Consider the following 20,890-nt stretch of genomic DNA (forward strand, 5'->3'; position numbering starts at 1 on the left):
TTTTGATTCTTCTTTAGAAAATTCAGAAAAAAAAACATTTTAGAAGCATTTCTTTTATTAAAGGTAAAATTCCAAAAAATATTTTCTTCTTCTTCTTTAGAATAAAAAAAAAAAGCAAATGAAGTTCAAAAATATATCTTAGAAGTGTTTCTTTTAAAAAGAAAATCAATAAAAAAATGCTTCCTTTCTTCTTTTAAAGTAGTTCTTTTGACCGAACTACGCGGGTTTGATTCTCACCGGATGTGAGATACGTAGGCAACCCTCATCAGGTCCAACCCCACCTTCAAAAAAAAAAAAAGAAGGAATGTTTTATGTTTTTCGTTAATTTGTTTGTTTGTTATGAATGAAAAATAATAGTCTATTTGATTGTTGTGAAAAAAGAATAATAATAAAAAAAAAGTAGAAATGGAAAAGGGTCTTCTCAAAAATAGCTTATTTGCCCGAACTACGCGGGTTTGATTCTCACCGGATGGGAGATACGTAGGCAACCCTCATCGGGTCCAACCCCACCTTTTGCTAAAATAGCTAAAAATCAAAAATTTAATCTTGTTATAAATAAGTCGGGTGATGTCCAAACCACCTTTTGCTAAAAAGCCAAAAAAAACAAATAATAATAATAATAACAAAAAATACATGTCAAATTTTAATTTTGTCATAAAGAAGTCGGGTGACGCTGTTTTATCAAGACATAGCCGAATGTTCCCGAAAGGGACGCCGGAAGGCTGACATTGCATAAACAGCCACTTTTGGGGTCATTTTCAGATTTGGTCCAGTTGACCCACACAGCCTTAAAAATCTTCATCCCCGGGACGTTGAAAGGCCGTACTTGCAATATTGAGTTTTCTAATTCGAAAAACGAAAAAAGAGTTATAAATAAGTCAGGTGATGCTGTTTTGTCATAAATAGCCGAATGTTCCCGAAAGGGACGCCGGAAGGCTGACTTGGCATAAACAGCCACCTTTGGGTCATTTTGAGATATGGACCCACACAGCCTTAAGAAAGCTTCGTCCCCGAGACGATGAAGGGCCGTGTTTACAACGCCAAGTCTTTTACTGTAATCTGGAAAGAAAAAAAATCAAAGAGTCAGCGGTCATGTGAATGCCGTCTTTTGTCATAATAAGCCGAGCCAGCTTCGGCCGCGTCTTAAACCGTTCTTGCCGAAATAGCCTTAGAGTATCTTTCAGTTGTCGAAAGGTTATTTTCGTAAAAGAATGGACAAGTTTTAAAGTGTCGAAATAATCCTCCCCGGCCTCAAAATTCATGTGAAATTTGGAAGGGGCCACATTTGCAAAAATAACCGTTTGGTTGTGCATTTGTCGAACAGAGAAAGGGAGCTGGAATTTTGTTTTTAAGTCTACCAATCTTTTGATTAAAATAGGCGGGTTGTTTGATTTTCAAGTTGGTAGGTCATCTTTAAACCTTTGAAACCCAGTTTGTTTTAATAGGAAAAGTGAAAAGAAAAAGTGTTCATTATTGTTTATCTTTTATTGAGTCACGAACTACGCAAGGTCTGATTCATGCGGGGTCATGATACGTAGGCAATCTCCATAAGATTCGACCACAACAAAAGAAAAAAAAAAAGAATGAAAAAAAAAAGGGAAAAGAAAAAAAATGAAAAAAAAACAACCTGAAGAAAAATGAAAAAGAAAAAAAATCGAAAAAAAAGGAAAGAAAAACATCGAAAAAAAAAGAAAAAGAAAAAAGATGTTGCCAATAATGAGGACCGGCTGAGTCCATTCTAACCTGTTTGTTTTGCAAATAAAGTTAAGGTGGTTGGTTTGTGGTAAGCCAGACAATGACACCCAGAATCCTTTACTTGCACCTCATGGTGCACACTCTGCGAGGATCAGGCCTGATGACAGAAGCATTCGAATCCTGTTGGAAACTTGTTGACGGAGATATGGAAGCTGGTAATGGTCTCGGCAGTATTGATGCAAAGCTCAGGGGCTAAGATGCCAGTTCTTGATAAAATCGGGGGCCGCTCCGTTCCTGGTTAGCAAGAGAGAAGCTGTTGATGGCTTATTTTGTTGTCATTTCGGTTGTTCGGATTATTCTTAGGGTTGTAATCCAAGTATTGTCTTGTGTCAAACCTTCCTATCTTTCCATTTTGTCATATAAGTTTGTTCAAGTTTTGTCGAGGCTGGGTTAGAATTTTATTCTGGTTGTTTTGTTTGTCTGGTCATTCAAACCATTTTCACCGGTAATCTAATGCAAAATCCGGTCCTTTTTATTTCCAGTTTTCTTTTGTTTAGTCCTGTTATCATTTTTTATTCAATGCCGATTCTAGGGACATGACATGCGCACCCAGTTTGGGCCTAATCTCAAAAGTTAATCATAAAACCCTGGAAAGGCGATTCAGACCATTTAAAGGAAATAAGGACGGTTGAGATTATTCAGAGCTCGAGTCATGCGGAACTGGGGCAAGTTGAACACAAAGAAAACCGTTAAAGAAAGGTTCGCCTAAATTGGCATGAGGGTCATTCATAATAATGAGAATGAGAGTGTCGCCCAACGGTGCTTTAGAAGTGACAAATGAACAAACATATGTTGAACATAATTGTCAAGTCCAGCACCATCGGAAGAGACTATAAATCTATTGTTTAAATTGTGTTGTTTGCACTTGGCATGTTTTGAAGACTGGAATGACGAAGGCATTTTGTTCTGCTACCCAAACACTTTATCCTTCGTTAACCCCTTTTGAGCCTTATTTATTTTCTTTCATACCCCTCGTTCGGAATCGGTAGCAACGAAAAAGAAGAAAAAAAAGAGAAAGAAAGAAAACAAAAACGACAAAAAGAAAGGAAAAATGAGAAAGGAAAAAAAAAAGAAATGAAAAGAAAATTGATAACAAAGAAAAAATCATATGAAAAAGAGGAATTGGGAACTACGTTTGACCTGATTCCTCAAAGAGGATACGTAGGCGCTTCACGGCTCGGTCATAGTTTTGAAAAATGAAAAAAAATCAATTAAAATATCCCCAAGCAAGAATCTGGGGCAAAAAGTTGCGTTTGATGTAAATAAATCTAATTCCGAAGGTTGTAATTAATAACCCAAAATTAATGCATTTTTGAGCCTTTAATACCCTTTCTTTCTAGCCCTATCCAAAACCCACATTACGGTCCAAAGAAAGACCTTCTGATCAGTTTTCAAAAATGCCAAGTCAGACAAATGAGAGTCTCACCGGTGAGCATAACGTTCTGTTCCACAGCAGACAGGACTCTATTCCACAGCAGAAAGAGTCATACCGGCAACACTCCAAAACCCCAGCTGGAAAGCGATACAAATGAGAGAGTCTTATTGGTGAAAACCTTCACAGGCACCATAAGGCGATGAAAGCTGAGAGAAGAGCCAAAAATGAGAGAGACTTGCTAGTGAAAACCCTTCGGGCACTACAAGTCGAATAAGATTGAGAATCAGATGGGGAATCGCCAATTGAAGATCTTGAAAGATGATTGACGGTAGAGGATAGGCCACATGTGCATGTCATGACCATTAGAGCTGGTATCTCCATTTGATAGATTTTCATTTATAGTTTCTTTTGTTAAAGAGTCATCTTTTCTTTTGTCTTTATTCTGTTCCCTTTTATCTTTTTCCTTTCATAGAAAAATCCCCAATAGAGTCTGTTTGGTCAGAACAAGTGTGAATTGACTTCAAAATAGGCCATCAGCTTTCCAAAATGAGATCTGACTAGTACATCCAAGTGGTATAGTCAGCAGGGAACAAACGTGAGGCCAGTGTCAAAAGATATCCCCAGCAGAAGGGAATTGACAGAAGGACTGACAAGTGTCAAGAGGGATACCATTGCCTTTATCAAAGGTTATAAACCTCAAGGCCAAAGCCCGTGGGCAAATCAAAGAGAGCAATGAGCATGATTTGGGAAAATCATACTAGACTAAAAGGTCGGGAAAACGCCAGTTTCCGAGCTATGCCACAAAAGAAGATGGATATCCCCAGCAGGAAGGGATTATCCCCAGCACATAATATCATCCCCAACAAGTTGTGGAACACAGAGCAAGGAGGGATAAAGGGAACACCATCCCAGCAGGAGTATCACAACCAACCACCATGTTTTAAACTAACAATTTTGTTTGATTTGAAACAGGTAAGGGAAATGGCATTGATGCAGAAACGCATGCCACAAGGGATATTATCAAACTGGGGCAGAAAATTTTCCTTCCATTTAGAAAATTTTCTGGAAGTCAGGTACCCTCAGCTGATAACATTTTACCCCCCAACAGGTAAGTAAATCAAGGGAGGTAGTCTTTGAAGGATGAAGCTATGCAAAAACAAAACAAAAAAAGGAATAAAAAAAAAAATAATAATAAAAATGGGGAAGGTAGAAAAGGAAAATTCATCCCAATCCCCAGCAAGTATTCGAGGTAAGACATTTTCAAGTCTTAAGGATATTTTGGGTTAATCCGCCCTCAAATAGGATCTGTTGGGTTAATCCCTCAAATAGGATCTGTTGGGTTCATCCGCCCTCAAATAGGATCTGTTGGGTTAATCCGCCCTCAAATAGGATCTGTTGGGTTAATCCGCCCTCAAATAGGATCTGTTGGGTTAATCCGCCCTCAAATAGGATCTGTCGGGTTAATCCGCCCTCAAATAGGATCTGTTGGGTTAATCCGCCCTCAAATAGGATCTGTTGGGTTCATCCGCCCTCAAATAGGATATGTTGGGTTCATCCGCCCTCAAATAGGATATGTTGGTTTCAGTCTTTTATTTTTCAAGTGTCGAAGTTGGGAGCCCGCCCAGATAATAGAGGCATACATTCAGTCTTTTATTTTAAGTGTTGAAATTGGGTTAATCCGCCCTCAAATAGGATCTGTTGGGTTAATCCGCCCTCAAATAGGATCTGTTGGGTTCATCCGCCCTCAAATAGGATCTGTTGGGTTCATCCGCCCTCAAATAGGATCTGTTGGGTTAATCCGCCCTCAAATAGGATCTGTCGGGTTAATCCGCCCTCAAATAGGATCTGTCGGGTTAATCCGCCCTCAAATAGGATCTGTTGGGTTAGTCCGCCCTCAAATAGGATCTGTTGGGTTCATCCGCCCTCAAATAGGATATGTTGGGTTCATCCGCCCTCAAATAGGATATGTTGGTTTCAGTCTTTTATTTTAAGTGTTGAAGTTGGGAGCCCGCCCAGATAACAGAGGCATAAATTCAGTCTTTTTATTTTCAAGTGTCGAAGTTGGGAGCCCGCCCAGATAATAGAGGCATACATTCAGTCTTTTATTTTAAGTGTTGAAATTGGGAGCCCGCCCAGATAACAGAGGCATACATTCAGTCTTTTATTTTAAGTGTTGAAATTGGGAGCCCGCCCAGATAACAGAGGCATACATTCAGTCTTTTTATTTCAAGTGTTGAAATTGGGAGCCCGCCCAGATAATAGAGGCATACATTCCACGTCTTTACCCATAGGAGATGCATTTCCTCCTAAGTTTTAGTTTTACCCATAGGAGATGCATTTCCTCCTAGGTTTGTTTCAGTTTCACCCATAGGAGATGCATTTCCTCCTAAGTTTGAGTTTTACCCATAGGAGATGCATTTCCTCCTAGGTTTGTTTAGTTTCACCCATAGGAGATGCATTTCCTCCTAAGTTTGAGTTTTACCCATAGGAGACGCATTTCCTCCTAAGTTTAAGTGTTACCCATAGGAGACGCATTTCCTCCTAAGTTTAAGTTTTACCCATAGGAGACGCATTTCCTCCTAAGTTTAAGTTTTACCCCCTAGGAGACGCATTTCCTCCTAAGTTCATTTTAGTTTCACCCGTAGGAGATGCATTTCCTCCTAAGTGGTTGTTAAAGAAAAAAAAAAAAAAAAAAAAAAAAAAAAAAAAACCTAGTCTGATGAACCTTCTCCTAGGATCAAAATCTTAGTCTGACGAATTTTTCTCCTAAGATAGAGACCTAGTCTGACGAACCTTCTCCTAGGATCAAAATCTCAGTCTGATGAATCTTTCTCCTGAGATACCAAAAAACAAAAAATCTTAGTCTGATGAATCTTTCTCCTAAGATACCAAAAAGAAAAGACCTAGTCTGATGAACCTTCTCCTAGGATCAAAATCTTAGTCCGATGAATTTTTCTCCTAAGATAGAGACCTAGTCTGACGAACCTTCTCCTAGGATCAAAATCTCAGTCTGATGAATCTTTCTCCTGAGATACCAAAAAACAAAAAATCTTAGTCTGATGAATCTTTCTCCTAAGATACCAAAAAGAAAAGACCTAGTCTGATGAACCTTCATCAGACTAGGTCTCTATCTTAGGAGAAAAATTCATCGGACTAAGATTTTGATCCTAGGAGAAGGTTCATCAGACTAGGTCTTTTCTTTTTGGTATCTTAGGAGAAAGATTCATCAGACTAAGATTTTTTGTTTTTTGGTATCTCAGGAGAAAGATTCATCAGACTGAGATTTTGATCCTAGGAGAAGGTTCATCAGACTAGGTCTCTATCTTAGGAGAAAAATTCATCGGACTAAGATTTTGATCCTAGGAGAAGGTTCATCAGACTAGGTTTTTTCTTTTTGGTATCTCAGGAGAAAGATTCATCAGACTAAGATTTGGATCCTAGGAGAAGGTTCGTCAGACTAGGTCTCTATCTTAGGAGAAAAATTCGTCAGACTAAGATTTTGATCCTAGGAGAAGGTTCATCAGACTAGGTTTTTCTTTTTGGTATCTTAGGAGAAAGATTCATCAGACTAAGATTTTGATCCTAGGAGAAGAACCTTCTCCTAGGATCAAAATCTTAGTCTGATGAATCTTTCTCCTAAGATACCAAAAAGAAAAGACCTAGTCTGATGAACCTTCTCCTAGGATCAAAATCTTAGTCCGATGAATTTTTCTCCTAAGATAGAGACCTAGTCTGACGAACCTTCTCCTAGGATCAAAATCTCAGTCTGATGAATCTTTCTCCTGAGATACCAAAAAGAAAAACCTAGTCTGATGAACCTTCTCCTAGGATCAAAATCTTAGTCCGATGAATTTTTCTCCTAAGATAGAGACCTAGTCTGACGAACCTTCTCCTAGGATCAAAATCTTAGTCCGATGAATTTTTCTCCTAAGATAGAGACCTAGTCTGACGAACCTTCTCCTAGGATCAAAATCTTAGTCCGATGAATCTTTCTCCTAAGATGCTAAAAAAAAACATTTCGAAAAAAAGAAGAGTCATTTTCCTAAAGCCAGGCGCCCACCTGTATAACGAGAGGAACACATTTCGGTCCTTACATTCCAAGCAATTGAAGTTAGGCGCCCACCTGTATAACAAGGGAATACATCCTAATCTAGTGTTTAGTTCACTCTCAGCACTGCATCAGTAGTATCAGTGGGCTACGATTTTGCTAACGACTCACAAACCTTCCCAGTACAAACTGGGTTAGGAAATTTTGTTTGTTTTGATTGTCAGGGGCCTGCCTGTAGAGCAGAAAATTGTTATATGTCAAAGATTGAAGAAGTTAGGGGTCCGCCTGTAGAACAGCGGGATCGTTCAAAGTCAAGCCGTAACCCATTGGAAGGCAGAAGGATACAACAAAAATCCCCAGCACTCAATCCAAGATAGAAGCAACAAGAAGCTCGCCCCAAGAATGCGAGTCAACAGTCTGAGAGGGTCAACAAAAGCTAGTCACAAAAACAAAAAGAAAAAAAGAAGAAAAAGAAAAAAGAGAAAAATGAATGAATCCGAAGCACGGATATGGAGAACAAATGTGATCTGCTCAAGAACTAGCGCCTACAACTAGCAAGTATCAAGGTTCAAATCCAAAGTCTGTATGAAGCACCATTCAAGACTCAAGACCAAGTTTCAGAAGACTTAAGAGATAGGAATCCTTGTAACTAGTAGCTGACAGGCTTAGTTAGTCTTTTTCAGTTTTCATTTTTGTTGTAATGACAGGACCGCGGACCGGAACCTCGACGGAACGGCACCTCGATCGGCTCTCCACCTCGGTACAACTTCACTATCTCTCTCATTCCCGAACTACACGTGGCCTGATTCCTGTATAACCAAGGATATGTAGGCAGCTCAGATACCAGGGCTCGGTCACATTCCCTCCCTTTCCTTAAGTGTAGTCCGTCCAAGTAATGGTCGGGTCAAAAACACGTCTAGTCGTTCTTTGTCGGAAAACTCTTCGTGTTTCCAGTCAAAGAGGGCAGCTGTAAGCACGTGATTTTTGACCCTCCCCGAGAATTTTCACATTTTTAGCGTGAATATGTGAAATTGGGTCCAGTTAGCTATTTTAACTATTTTTACTTTATTTCGTTGCAAAAAGAAAAAAAATTCAAAAAATATATATATAAATTTTAGTTTATGTATCTCTCACAAGTTTGAAAAAATACAAAAATTGCACTTTATTTTTGTACTTTATATTATTTCGAAAATTACAGAAAAATAAATAAAATATAGTTCTATTAAGGTTTTATAGTCATTTTAACTTTGAAAATACAAAAAATATTACTTCATATTTTATCTTAATATTGAAAAACGAAAATTACAAAAAAATAGTTTTATTAATATTTTGTAGCTATGTTAAACCTTGAAAAATATTTAAAAAGATATAGTTTTGTTTAAATACTAGGCTTATTTTTGATAGTTATTTTGCTTACATAGGACTAGTTAAGCAACGTGTTCCTATTTCTCGGGTCCGGGCAAAAGAATAATATTCGGGTTTAAACTACCCGGTTTTAGGCCTAATTTTCGGACCTAGCTCATAATAAATCGTGTCCAGGACACATGGGGAACCCCACCACGCGTGGGGGACATAAGTCTCGAACCCCACCACGCGTGGGGCTCATTTTTGGGGCAAACCCATACAAATGCACGAGACTTGGACTGGAAAAGGGAGGACTTGGGAATTTTTTTGAAAACATGTACTGTTCACGTTTCTTCTTCCTCAAGAAGAAGAAGAATAAGCCATAGCTAACCCCCTCCGTCAACAACCAAACAGACCTCCGTTCAGCTCCCCGTCACCACCAAACACCACCCTAAACCATCGTTAACCCTACCCAAAACCACCATCGTCTTCCTCCTTCGAAAAACCAAGAAACCCTACTGTAAAACCACGCAAAAACCCTCCATTCCAGCCCTTCCACAGTCTGAACCCCCCAGCTCCTCAACACCACCACAAACGATCCCTTCCCTCCGTCGACCCCTTGTCGTGACCAAACAGGCCCGTCGCGTCCCCGTCGCCAAAAAGCCAAACCACCTGAAGAGGAAGACACCATCGTCTTCTTCTTCAACTCACCAAACGACCCATCCAACCCCGGCCATCGACTACTGTCCGAACACCACCACCACTGCTGTGTCACCTTCCTGACCAGTCTCGTCGACCACCTGCCCCGACGCCATAACCACCATCAACGACCACGACCCCTCCTCCTCCTAAGCTTCCCACCGGAAAAACCAGACCCGTCGAACCCTCTCGTAACTGACCCTCCAGTCGTGACACTCCCCTCACGTCCAAAAACCAGCTCAACACCACCACCAAACGTCACTGCCCTAAGCCCGTCAGCAGCCCCCCTGGCGTCGACCTTACTACTGTCGGCATTGTCGAGCAGCTGTTGGTTGCCTCGATTCGACTTTGGTCCGAGCTTTCTGTTTTTCCGGTGAGTTTGCTATTGCTCGTCGAGGTGTTTTGTCCGAGGTTTCATCATTGTTCCTTGTTCAGTGAAGTCCGGTTCGAGTTCCGTGGGAAGCACTGTTTGTCGTTCTAGGATTGTCGAGGTTCGAAGGTTGGTGTTCTTCGTCCCTTGTTTCATTTTGTTCATTTCGCATGTTATGATTCAAGGCAATAAATGAAAATATTCTATATTTATGAATGTCAACGATGCAATTTTTGTTGTTGTGTTAAAAATGGTATTTTATGTTTGGTTACTGCATGCTTAAAGTAAATATGAGCATATGAACGAGGTTATTCTATTTTTCATTTTTACCATGGATATTATTACCTGTTAGAATCGTTTTTTTGTTTAATCTCGGATGGCTTCACTAGTAGGAAATCGTAGTTGTTTTAAGTTTGCCCTTAAATAGTAAAAATGAGACGAGCCTCGCAAAAAAAAAAAAAAATAAAAAAAAAAGAAAAAAAAAGAAAAGAAAAAATGCACAAGCCGCGGGGCCCTCTAAATGTATGTATTAAACACTTAGATTTCGGGACGGGCCGTTTAGAAAATTTCACGGCCCTACCTAAAATAATAATGCGCTAGTTGCTTTAGGCGCGCCTTTAATAATGTTATCTCCCTAAACTCGGGTGCACATTTATATGACCCAAATCCAAATCTCAACGGAGTCGAAATATGTCTCTAGTCACGGGCGCATTGATTGTGGCGTGGCCCGAGATGCATTTCCATGACGTTGCAAATTCTTTAAAAAATAAGAATGAGATGAGCCTCGCCGAATAAAAATATAAATTGCGGGGCCCTCAGTAAATACTTGTTTAAAATTACTTAGAATTCAGGAGGGTCGTTTAGCGAATTTCACGGCCTCCGCAAAATAATAACGCGATAGTCTCTTTAGGCGCGCGTTTAATAATTTATTTTTCTTAAACTCGGGTGTGCATTTCATGCGACCCAAATCCAAATCTCAAAACATCAAATAAAAATGCGTTCCGGATTGTGGGTGCATTTCATGTGACGCAGTCCGAAGACGTGTTTTAAGCGATGTTCACATTCTTGTAAAAAACAATAATAATAAAGCGGTTAAAAGTTAAAATTTGCACATAAGTTCATACTTGTATAAAATCAGATAATCAAGCCGAATATAACAATTAAGCGACCGTGCTAGAACCACGGAACTCGGGAATGCCTAACACCTTCTCCCGGGTTAACAGAATTCCTTATCCGGATTTCTGGTACGCAGACTATAATATAGAGTCATTATTTTCCTCGATTCGGGATTAAAATTGGTGACTTGGGACACCCTAAATCTCCCAAGTGGCGACTCTGAAATTAATAAATAAATCTCGTTTCGATTGTCCTTTAATTGGAAAAAACTCCCCCTGCGCCCCTGCGGGCGCGGAAAAAGGAGGTGTGACAATGACAACATCAATTGATCAATCAATCAACCACGCCTCAATCTCATAATAATTGGGGTTGTCTACACGAATTGTTATATATATTTCGCTCTATTCAGGTCCATTTCACTCAGCTACGACATAGTTTATCTCTTAAGGCAAATTAGTGGTTCTAGAAACCTAAAGGTTCTCGAAAGGCCCCCATTTTGGAACTCTTTCCCCATAAAAAGTTTGATATTTATAAGAACTACCCTCGAGAGCATGATTTTCCACAAAGCATTCTGAGGTATCTATTCATAATGCATTGCAATAACATTTGAATGACAACTAATAATATGATGTTTATCCAAGACAGCAGCGTACAAGTTATAAGAACATCGTTAGCCAGTGAGTTTAAGAAACTTAACAGCTTTTATGTTTTCTACTTTGTAGTCAATGACCCGATCAACTCCCAAATCCTTAAGAAGCTTGGCCTTTTCAGTGCCTCCACAAGTTGCAACCACCGTGTTTCCAGATAATTTTGCAAGCTTCCATAGCAAATAGTTCAGTATGTGTTAGTTAGCTAATCAACATGATAATGAGAAAAATAGTGTATTACAATATAAAATGATACAAGAAGCAGGAAGAGAAGATATGACATGAATTCGCCTATACTGAAGGAGAAGATATGACATGAATTTGCCTATACAGAAAGAGAAGATATGACATGAATGCACCTATAGAGACACACTTCCAGATGGAAAAACACTTCAAATGTGGAAAGGAAGAATGTGAAAAGAAAAGCTGCACAACGACTAGTAAAAATAATCTAGTATGTAAGAAGCATTTTGAAAATTACGAATTCTTGTAAGTTTTTTTTTCTTTGATAAGGTAAAAGTTTCATTAATAAGGTACCAAGATGGTACAAAAAGTTACACGAATTCTTGTAAGTTCTTGTACATAATTTACTGTAAACTTCCACCGCAGTTTCCCCTTTCAAAAGGAAAAGGCAGAAACCCAAAAAACTTGCACAATAACTTTTGATATTCACTGCAAATTATTAGATGGGATCAAAGAAATCTTAGGCAGGTCTATAACCACTTATCTGTTCGCCTATTTACTTGATAGACACTTTTATTATCTTGTATATGTAGTAGACAAGCAGTCTTAACCTAACTACTCTTGCAGGTTTCTTTTTCTTTTAAGCTATACCTGCACTGCAAATTGCCCTGTCCCTCCTGCAGCAGCAGTCACCAAAACAACTTTTCCTGATTCCATTTGAGCAGCCTACAGATTCAACAGTAAATAATATAATTCAAAAGGCAATATGAACTAAAACCTGTTTAAATCAACCCCAACTGTCATAAAATAGTATACACGTTGTATGTTCCTTCCCCTGCAGCAACAGAAACCGGGTAAAAAGATTCTTCAAGGAATAAAAGAACGCTTATACTAACCTTTTCCAAAGCAATTGATGCAGTGAGTCCAGAGGTAAGCATTGCAAGAACTTCTGGATCTGGTTTTGCTACAGGAAGGATGTGTTTGGCAGGGACCTGAATATAGAATCCAAATTGCATAAAACTCACCAAGGACAATGAAAGATTAGACAACTCAAACCTGACAAGAATAAATGTGTAAAGCAGTAGTTACCATGACAAATTCAGCATAACCGCCAAAAGTCATGATGGCAGCAGGCATACCAATCTTCAAATTTCTAACAGCATCACCAATTGCAGCAATTATTCCCACAGCCTGCAGTAAACGAGGCTTAAATTTGAGGTAAGCAAATTCAGGAATTAAAAAAACTACAATGAAGAAAGCAAGGCAATACTCCAGTTTAAGTAACAAAATCGTGATCAAAACAGAAAACTGACTTTCAAAACATATTCCATAAAACATTCAGAAACCAATTCAATCCTCCAGCATCACGACTAGTACAAGCGAATAGAACTGTAATTAACCATCATGTGGCAAAATGAAACCTAAGAGGGTAGCAATAACATAACATGACCAAAAATTACATTAAAAGGAGCTTCTTATATAAAGTGGCCTTGGGATCGTATTGTTTACCAAACTTGCAACTGAAGGCGGACCAAATTATAAACCATTCTGTTCTATAAGCCCCAACTCAATTAAAGCCCTACCATGTCTAGATCTAAAATAAGCACTGAGAAGAGCTAACTGATTAGTGCACAACCCTGCCCGTGTCTCATTAGTAGTTGCAGCTGTGGTTAGGTCTTTCGCTCTCATCTCTCTGGATTCCGATCAGTGATTTTTATGTATGACATTTTTGAAATCATCAATTTTTGCAGAAAAAAATAAAAAGATGGAAGATTACAGCAGATGTATGGTTTTCCTATGCGGGTTTCTCCAAAATCTCTCTCCCCCTCTCTGACTCTCTCTATAGATATGTACACATATATATACACATACACATAATATATATTCTTTTTTCTCTTATAGAAAAGTAATTTCAAAGAACCAACCCAAATAATATAGAAAGTTCTTTTTGTACCTCAAAACCAGAATCCAGCGGAAGGCGGGAGGCGATGTCATTGCCATCTCCACTGAAATAACGCCCTGAGCTGAAGTTGACCTATTGCAAAATGCTTCCATCAGTAAAGAACTTAACCATGTCTGTGTATGTTGGGTGGGGGAATTAGCGGGGGGGCATGCAAAATGCTTTTGTCAGTGAAGAACTTAAAACCAGAATTATGTGGCGGACATGTACATCATAAGCATTGCCCCAGAAGACCCTAATATGATCATTTAATTACAAATGTACATCATTATGCCAAAAACCAAGGAAATAAAAAAGGTACAAAGTTTTCTCTTGATTTATAGAGATGTTGTATTTTACAGTGACAAAAACATACAAATACCAGTATGCACAGACTGCATGAGGGCAGGGAAAGCACAGATCTACTCAATTATTCAGTCTGATGTCAATAAAGCTGAGATTCTTTACTGCAGAAATGGAGAAAAAAGAAAAACTCACATCACTAGCATTCACACCAGCATAGATGACTTTTAATAGAACGTGATCTGGTTTGAGTGGCAACCTCAATGCAGTTCGCACAATTCTTGTAGCACTACGAAAATTGTGACTCAACGTGTGAACAACTCTGGAACAAAAATCAGATGCAGAAAGTGTCAAAAGTCACAAGAAATAATGAGGGAGACTCCACATAATTGTTTAGGATAAGGTATCCCAGCAGAACACTAAGAAACAACAACAACGACAACAACAACAAAAGGTAACCAAGAAGGTAACCCAAAAAAAAAGCAACTAAAGCAAATAAAGAAAGGGGAAACTAGTGGCAGTCACCTACGGCATATTTCAAAGAGAGCTTGAGGTTGAACAAAGGTAGGGTTAAGGTCTGCGTATACACTACCCTCCCCAGACCCCACTTGTGGGATTTCACTAGGTATGTTATTGGCATTGTTGTTGTTGAGGTTGAACAATGAGAATGGGGTTTATTTTTGTGACCGAGTTGACTTAGAATTGACTTTTTGAGTTGAATTTGACTTTGACCGAGACTTAAAATATAGATTCTCTTTATCTTTCTCTTTTTGTTTTTTTCTTCTCGCTTCCCTCAGTTGCAGGAGACATTGTAGAATGGAACTGTGATAACATGTGCATTTGAAATTTCACATGTCCACAACAAGAGAAATAATCAATCCGAAATGTGCTCTTTCCTAAGTAAAAGAAGTAAATTACACAATTACATACACTTTTTCAAAGCTTTGAGGAATCTGAAAATCCATTGGTACCGTAACCAAAGATTTTCGAAGTGCTTTTGAAGAGGGGAGGCGGTATTTTGCTTCTTCTGCAGGAGTTGGCCAATACTCCATGCCTCTTCTGTTAGTGATCCATAGACATGACCCTGCTTTACTCTCATCTCTGATTAGTTCAAAAGCACCTGAAAAAAGTAGGTACTTCAGACTAGAATCGGAAACTACATTTTGAGGCTCTATGTTCTTGAAGGAAAATCTGTCCCTTGTTGATATATTGCTGTCTTGGATGGTATATTTTTCCCTTAGCCATTGAAAGTAAATAAAATTTGCTGATGAAAATGCTAAATAGCACATAGGCTTCAAAAATGTCTATTGACAAATTGGATTGGCTGAGAGCGGATAAGGTAAGATAATTATCTATCTTGAACACGTGATTACCATATCACAGGAAGATAGAGGAGAACAGAAGGATATCATTCAATCCTATGTCGCTATAAGCACCAAATAGAAGACACGATAGCAGAAATTTATTCTATGCCTCATTTGAAAATGCAGCTAACTAGTCCAAATCATAAATATGGCCAAATAAACGTAGCAGTTGGTATTGTCAAAAGGACATCCCGGTGCACAAGGCATTTTGCGTTCACGCAGGGTTTGGCTCAAGGGGTGTGATGTAGACAGTCTACCCTAATGCAAGCATTAGTTGCTGCTTCCACGGCTCGAACCCATGACCAATAGGTCACACAAGTTCTGAGGCAAATAATGAGGAAAATAATTGAAGTACCTTTCACCACAAGTTCCATAGGCAGATATCCTCCAAGTTGATCAATATGTGGAGAACTAACCTTTGTCGCCAAGTCAGTTTGGACAAACTGCGTATGACAAGTAAAATAGTAAAGTCTTGTCTAAGTTTAACACAAATAACGGATGATATTATGTGCTCTTCTTAGCATCAACAATATTATTTTTTAGAAAAGGTAAATATTTTCTTAGTGGGCGTTTGGGCATAAGAATTGTAAAATTCCGGAAAAAAGTGATTTTTTTTTAAAGTGAAAATGGTATTTAAAAATTAGAGTTGTGTTTAGACATGAATAAAATTTGGAGCTATTTTTGAAGTTTTGTGAGTGACTTGAAGTGAATATTGAAAAACAGCTTTTTGGAGTTTTTCAAATTTCCGAAAAATTCTAAAATTCAACTTCAAGTGAAATTTGAAATTTTCAAGGACAAACATTGATTCTGAAAAGGCTGCGTACACACTACCCTCCCCAGACCCCATTATGTGGGATTATTGTTGTATTATTTTTCGTATCTTTTCACATATATATTTTTAGTCTGATTCAAAACTACTGGGTTCAGTTGAACCTAGTAAATTATGCTGCATCTGCCTCTGAGCAAAACAATGGCTTGAGAGATGTTGATACTAAAGCTTTTAGGCCATTTAAAAGGCAGTGATAAAATAGGGGTAGCAGATAACAAATACGGGCCATATCTGAGACTCATTAAAATCTCTCGGGGGGAGAAAGAGTCACTTTCTTTCCGTCAACCTTCTATGAAAGAACAGATTACCTCAGGGCAGAGCACATTGATGCGGATTCCTTGGCGCTTAAACGGAGCAAGCGATCTTGTAAACATGACAACACCTCCTATAACAAAATATGCTCTCATTATACCCAAAGGTTTGCAAAGATAAATAAATATGTGCTTCATGTACTGGACCATCAGAAAATAAGAGAAGAAAATAGAAATAAATCGAGAAGACAGGAAGTCAAGAGCACATTTAAAACCAAAAACGAAAAGAAAAAAAAGAAAAAGAAAGGAGGCTGTTGTAAATGATATGGACTAGAACCAAACATCTAACCTTTGGAGGCAGAATAGATAGGGCCTATATACATTGGATAGAGTCCGGAAGCAGAACCCAAATTTACAATTACACCTGGCTTTTGGGCAGCTTGCATGGCTTGAATCTGCATAATATGTGTTTATGATTATCTGACCATGATAGCAAGAAAGAGTTACAATAATATGGAGAACAGTACAAAACAGACTTGGAATGCAAATAAAAGGTGATCTGAATAGCTAATGCATTTCATCATAAACTAAAGGGCAGCCCAACGCACAAAGCATCCCGCATTCATGCAGGGTCCGGGGAAGGGCCGCACCCCAAGGGGGCTAAAATCTACAAATAGAAGCAAGAAGATTATATGTAACTTCACACCAACAAAGTAAGTTGTACATATGACACATCCGGATTTAAAGAGGCTGATTATGAAGTAATATCACTAGAGACTGTAAATGGACTTTCCGCTAATGAGAATGCGGAGTTAAGAGCTTTCAGACGCAAAGCAAAATAAAAACATTATATCACAACTAAAGAGTATATCGCATGGCCAAAGGTTTGGGCATCAGGTTCAATTATGCTAATATGTATATGACAAGGATACTGTACTTAAAGGAATCACACTCGTACCGCGTCTTCAGCATTTGAATCAGGCATGTCAAATGGAGGATGAAGATATATAGTGTAACAGAGAATTGTAAGATCTAGTAGTAATATTCCTCCACTAAGGTAACCGTACGACATCCATGCAACAGTCAAATCAAACAATCAATCTCACTAATGCTTAATCCCAAATTAGTAGGAATCAACAATATGAATCATCTACATAAATTATGCTCTATTATGGAAATCATTCCATTGCTAAATAATTTATCTTTTATGGCAAATCAGGGATTACCTAAAGTTAGAGATTCTTTAAATCTCAAACTTATCCCTACACAGACATACAAGTCATTAACCGGAATAAAAATATTCTTGACAAACATTGATCTAGTGTGAATGTAACAGCAACAACTAAACCCTAACTAGCTGGTATCACCTGTATGGATCCTTCACTTCCAGCATGTTCTGTTCTTAGTTAAGTTCGCATTGATTCTGAAAGGTTATGTCTTTTGGGCTAAACTTAGGTCTATCTTATCCTCTTTTTCACCTTTAATAGTCATATTGTCACACATAAAAACCAGTGCATATGGAGGTTAATGCAACGGTATTTAACAAATGTTAACTATCCAGACTAGCTAAATTATTCCATAGCTTGAATACCAATAGTAAATCTATGCAAACACCTAATAGAGAATAGATTTTAGTCTAGCACAAGTAAAAATATCAGCCTTATAATTTTGAGAGTACAACCGTCTATGTATCTCCAGAAGTTGGGATATGCAGAAGAATATTGATAAATGAAGAAATTTTTCTTGGTTCTAATGAAGCTTCGTAATAGCTGTAGCATGGTAAACATTAATATCCATCAACTTGAGCAACCATAAAACAGTGAGTTGAATTTACCGCAAGACGAGTGCTATCTATAACTGCAATGAGGTTCACATTAACTGTGTGTCTCCAGCTTTTAGACCCATCAGTTCGATCATTACGGAATGGAATAATATCGCCAATCCCTGCACTGTTAATACAGATATCTAGTCCTCCATATGTTACAAAATGCTTCTCGAAAGCAGCTTTTAGTTCTCCTGCGCACATGTTGAAGACACTATTACTTATTGTAGAGATAGTTTTTATTTTGCGGAAGACTCACGTGATTAAAAATATGCATCAAATGAATTCCACATATAATGTTTGTGTGTGTGTTTACTTTGCAAAAGACTTAAAACAAACAACGACGACACCTTAATCCCAAACAAGTTGGCGGCGGCTATATGAATCCTCACTGACCATGTCGTTCCATTTTGCAGAAAACATACATGATAAAGATTATGCATCAATAGACTTCTACAAGAAAATACACACAAACAAGCACATATATTCAAGCATGAAAATCAGTTCACGAATCAAATAAATGGGAGGATTCTAATTCTTAAGGCTTTCTTTTGAGTCTTGAGACTCTTGATTAAAATTTGCGATCCTGAAAATTAGCATTCCTTTCTTTTAAGGAACAGAATGATGGTAAGCCGTCACTTGAATGCATCAAAATATAATGGGTACTAAAACAACCATAGCCACTTCTTTTCTAGGACCTGTTCTAAATCTTAGTTCTATCAACGGTACCACACCCCTTCAAAGAATAAGGATAACATCTTCTTAGTTTTATGGGTAAAAGAAGGACAGCATCCTACGCCAGCTCAAATGTTTCAAGAAAAGCAATTCTCAGCAATGACCATCAGAGGTTAGCTTATATTACAGATGGGATGTTTCAAAATCAGGGAGGTTTTTGGATGCTATTATGGTGTAAAACTTCTAGATGTGATCTGACCCTGAAATTCCTTTTTCTCTCAGAACCTAAACATCAGTGTAATATAGTGTACCCACTAACTTGTACGACAATTTCTTGTACTGAAACCCATGAAATTTGGCAGCTCTAAGATGTGCCCTCATGGTTTTATAGGTCTTCATTGCACAAGCAAGAAGTAAAGACTTGTCTTTTTAAACTCCTTGTCCAATTAGAAACAGTACTCACTCAAGCAGATGTAACACTCAAGCAGATGCCTCCAGAAGCTATGGCCAGGTGTGACATATATGCATAGGCATTTCCAAGCTTCTCAAAGAATGTATCAACGATATGGATAGCCAGAGCTAAACTAAAACCTATGGGAAAACTTGGATTCCACGACCCAGTTGCACTTTTTTAAAAAGGTTACTGTAGCAGGTATCAATCTACTGTATCTCTAGCTCAGATTTATGCACATAACTCAACAAACATTGGTTGTTGCTTTGTTACTTGTACTCAAATTGACAAGAATGCACCACAGTTGCTAGATCAAATTGATACTAATTGATGAAATATAGCACTAACTATTGATAATACCATCTGACTCAATAAAGTTTACTAGCATTGAGACTCTAGGGTTTCTCTCTTCGAACTCTCCTATCTCAGTCATGATCCTTCCCTTCCCCTCTGACAAAATGCAAATTAACTCGTTTCCCACATAATTGCATGTAAGTGCATTCTAATGGTGTTAATAAGTAAGTAGAGGGAGCTATGGATAAAAACACCCAGCAAGATCGTTCTAAAGACAAGGGGCCCTAAGAAATGCAGAAAGAAAAACTGCAACCTATTTAAACCACCTAAAGGCTTGACCCTCTTGAGTTTTGAGGATGTCTTCTGACACATCCCCTCCCCCAAAACCGGAATGCTAAATTCTTTAAACAATACAATTGCATTCTATTTACAAGAGCATTTATATATGAATATGTTAGACAGTGAATAGAAGTTTCAATAACTTGGCCAAATGACCCAAGGGCGGATGTACTCTTGGCGAAGCGGTGTCACACGACACCGCTTCGTCGAATTTTTTTTTCTAAATATATGTATTAATACTGTGAGGAAACGGATAAGTAGGAATAATTGACACCACTTGACATAAATTGTCTCTTGGTGCATCGGTTATGTGCTTGATTTTGCTCTAAGAGGTGTATGGTTAACAATTGTGATAAATTAGAATTGAACCCATGACCTTTTCTAACTTGAAACTCAAGAAACCAATAAACTACGAATATTTCTGTACTTCTATAAATTTTGACACCGCTTGCAAAAATTCCCGCGTACGCCCTTGGACCCATGCTACACAGAAGTTCCGTTTTCAAACATGCATAGACACTAACTGCAGCACAAGAAGTCAGGGACTTCATAACCATGTCCCTAGCATGTACAATTTTAGTGTACCACACCTAAATACACATATTGCTGTACCACCAGGAGGGTGGAAGGTAGAATGCTTGCAGAGTCCAATCGTAACCAAGCCGGTGCATGTACAACATTTCAAAGTGAAAAAACAAGGGGAACCTCAAACTAAAGGAATAATCTGAATAGCGCAATTGCTTTTATCACTTCTCATTCCCACCTTTAAGATTCATTTTGACACAAAATACATAAACATGTTACATGCCTGCATTAGTGACATCACATCTGATGAACATAACAAGTGGAAATTCCAGTCCAAAATGGAATTTGGCGCACTCTTTCTCAGCAAGGGCTGCAACTTCTTTGCCTTTCTCTTCTGAGAAATCAACAATTGTAACAAAAACTCCCTTCTGGGCAAGAGCCAAGCTAAGTGCTCTACCTGCACGTATTAGCATACAGAAATAATATTAGCATTTAAATTCTCGCTTCACAGCTGTTATAATCTTAAAAAGGCACTTTCTCCGCACATCATAGAAAGGAACA

The 20,890-nt window shown here is 38.3% G+C and overlaps 1 protein-coding gene across 1 annotated transcript in view; it reads right to left on the bottom strand.

Moving 5' to 3' along the window:
• The window catches only part of LOC107830043 (uncharacterized), a 28,745-nt gene that overhangs the window by 6,877 nt on the left and 978 nt on the right, over positions 1 to 20,890 (bottom strand). The window contains exons 2-13 of the mRNA XM_016657524.2: positions 20,613 to 20,786; positions 18,058 to 18,239; positions 16,573 to 16,678; positions 16,281 to 16,357; positions 15,499 to 15,586; positions 14,710 to 14,899; positions 13,975 to 14,101; positions 13,492 to 13,572; positions 12,627 to 12,728; positions 12,434 to 12,529; positions 12,189 to 12,263; positions 11,405 to 11,524 (exon numbers count right to left, since the gene is read on the bottom strand). Of these exons, the coding sequence (XP_016513010.1) occupies positions 11,405 to 11,524; positions 12,189 to 12,263; positions 12,434 to 12,529; positions 12,627 to 12,728; positions 13,492 to 13,572; positions 13,975 to 14,101; positions 14,710 to 14,899; positions 15,499 to 15,586; positions 16,281 to 16,357; positions 16,573 to 16,678; positions 18,058 to 18,239; positions 20,613 to 20,786 (1,418 nt within the window). The remainder of the gene's footprint in view (positions 1 to 11,404; positions 11,525 to 12,188; positions 12,264 to 12,433; positions 12,530 to 12,626; positions 12,729 to 13,491; positions 13,573 to 13,974; positions 14,102 to 14,709; positions 14,900 to 15,498; positions 15,587 to 16,280; positions 16,358 to 16,572; positions 16,679 to 18,057; positions 18,240 to 20,612; positions 20,787 to 20,890) is intronic.

Source organism: Nicotiana tabacum, chromosome 7, assembly GCF_000715075.1.
Source record: "Nicotiana tabacum cultivar K326 chromosome 7, ASM71507v2, whole genome shotgun sequence".
Lineage (NCBI taxonomy): Eukaryota > Viridiplantae > Streptophyta > Magnoliopsida > Solanales > Solanaceae > Nicotiana > Nicotiana tabacum.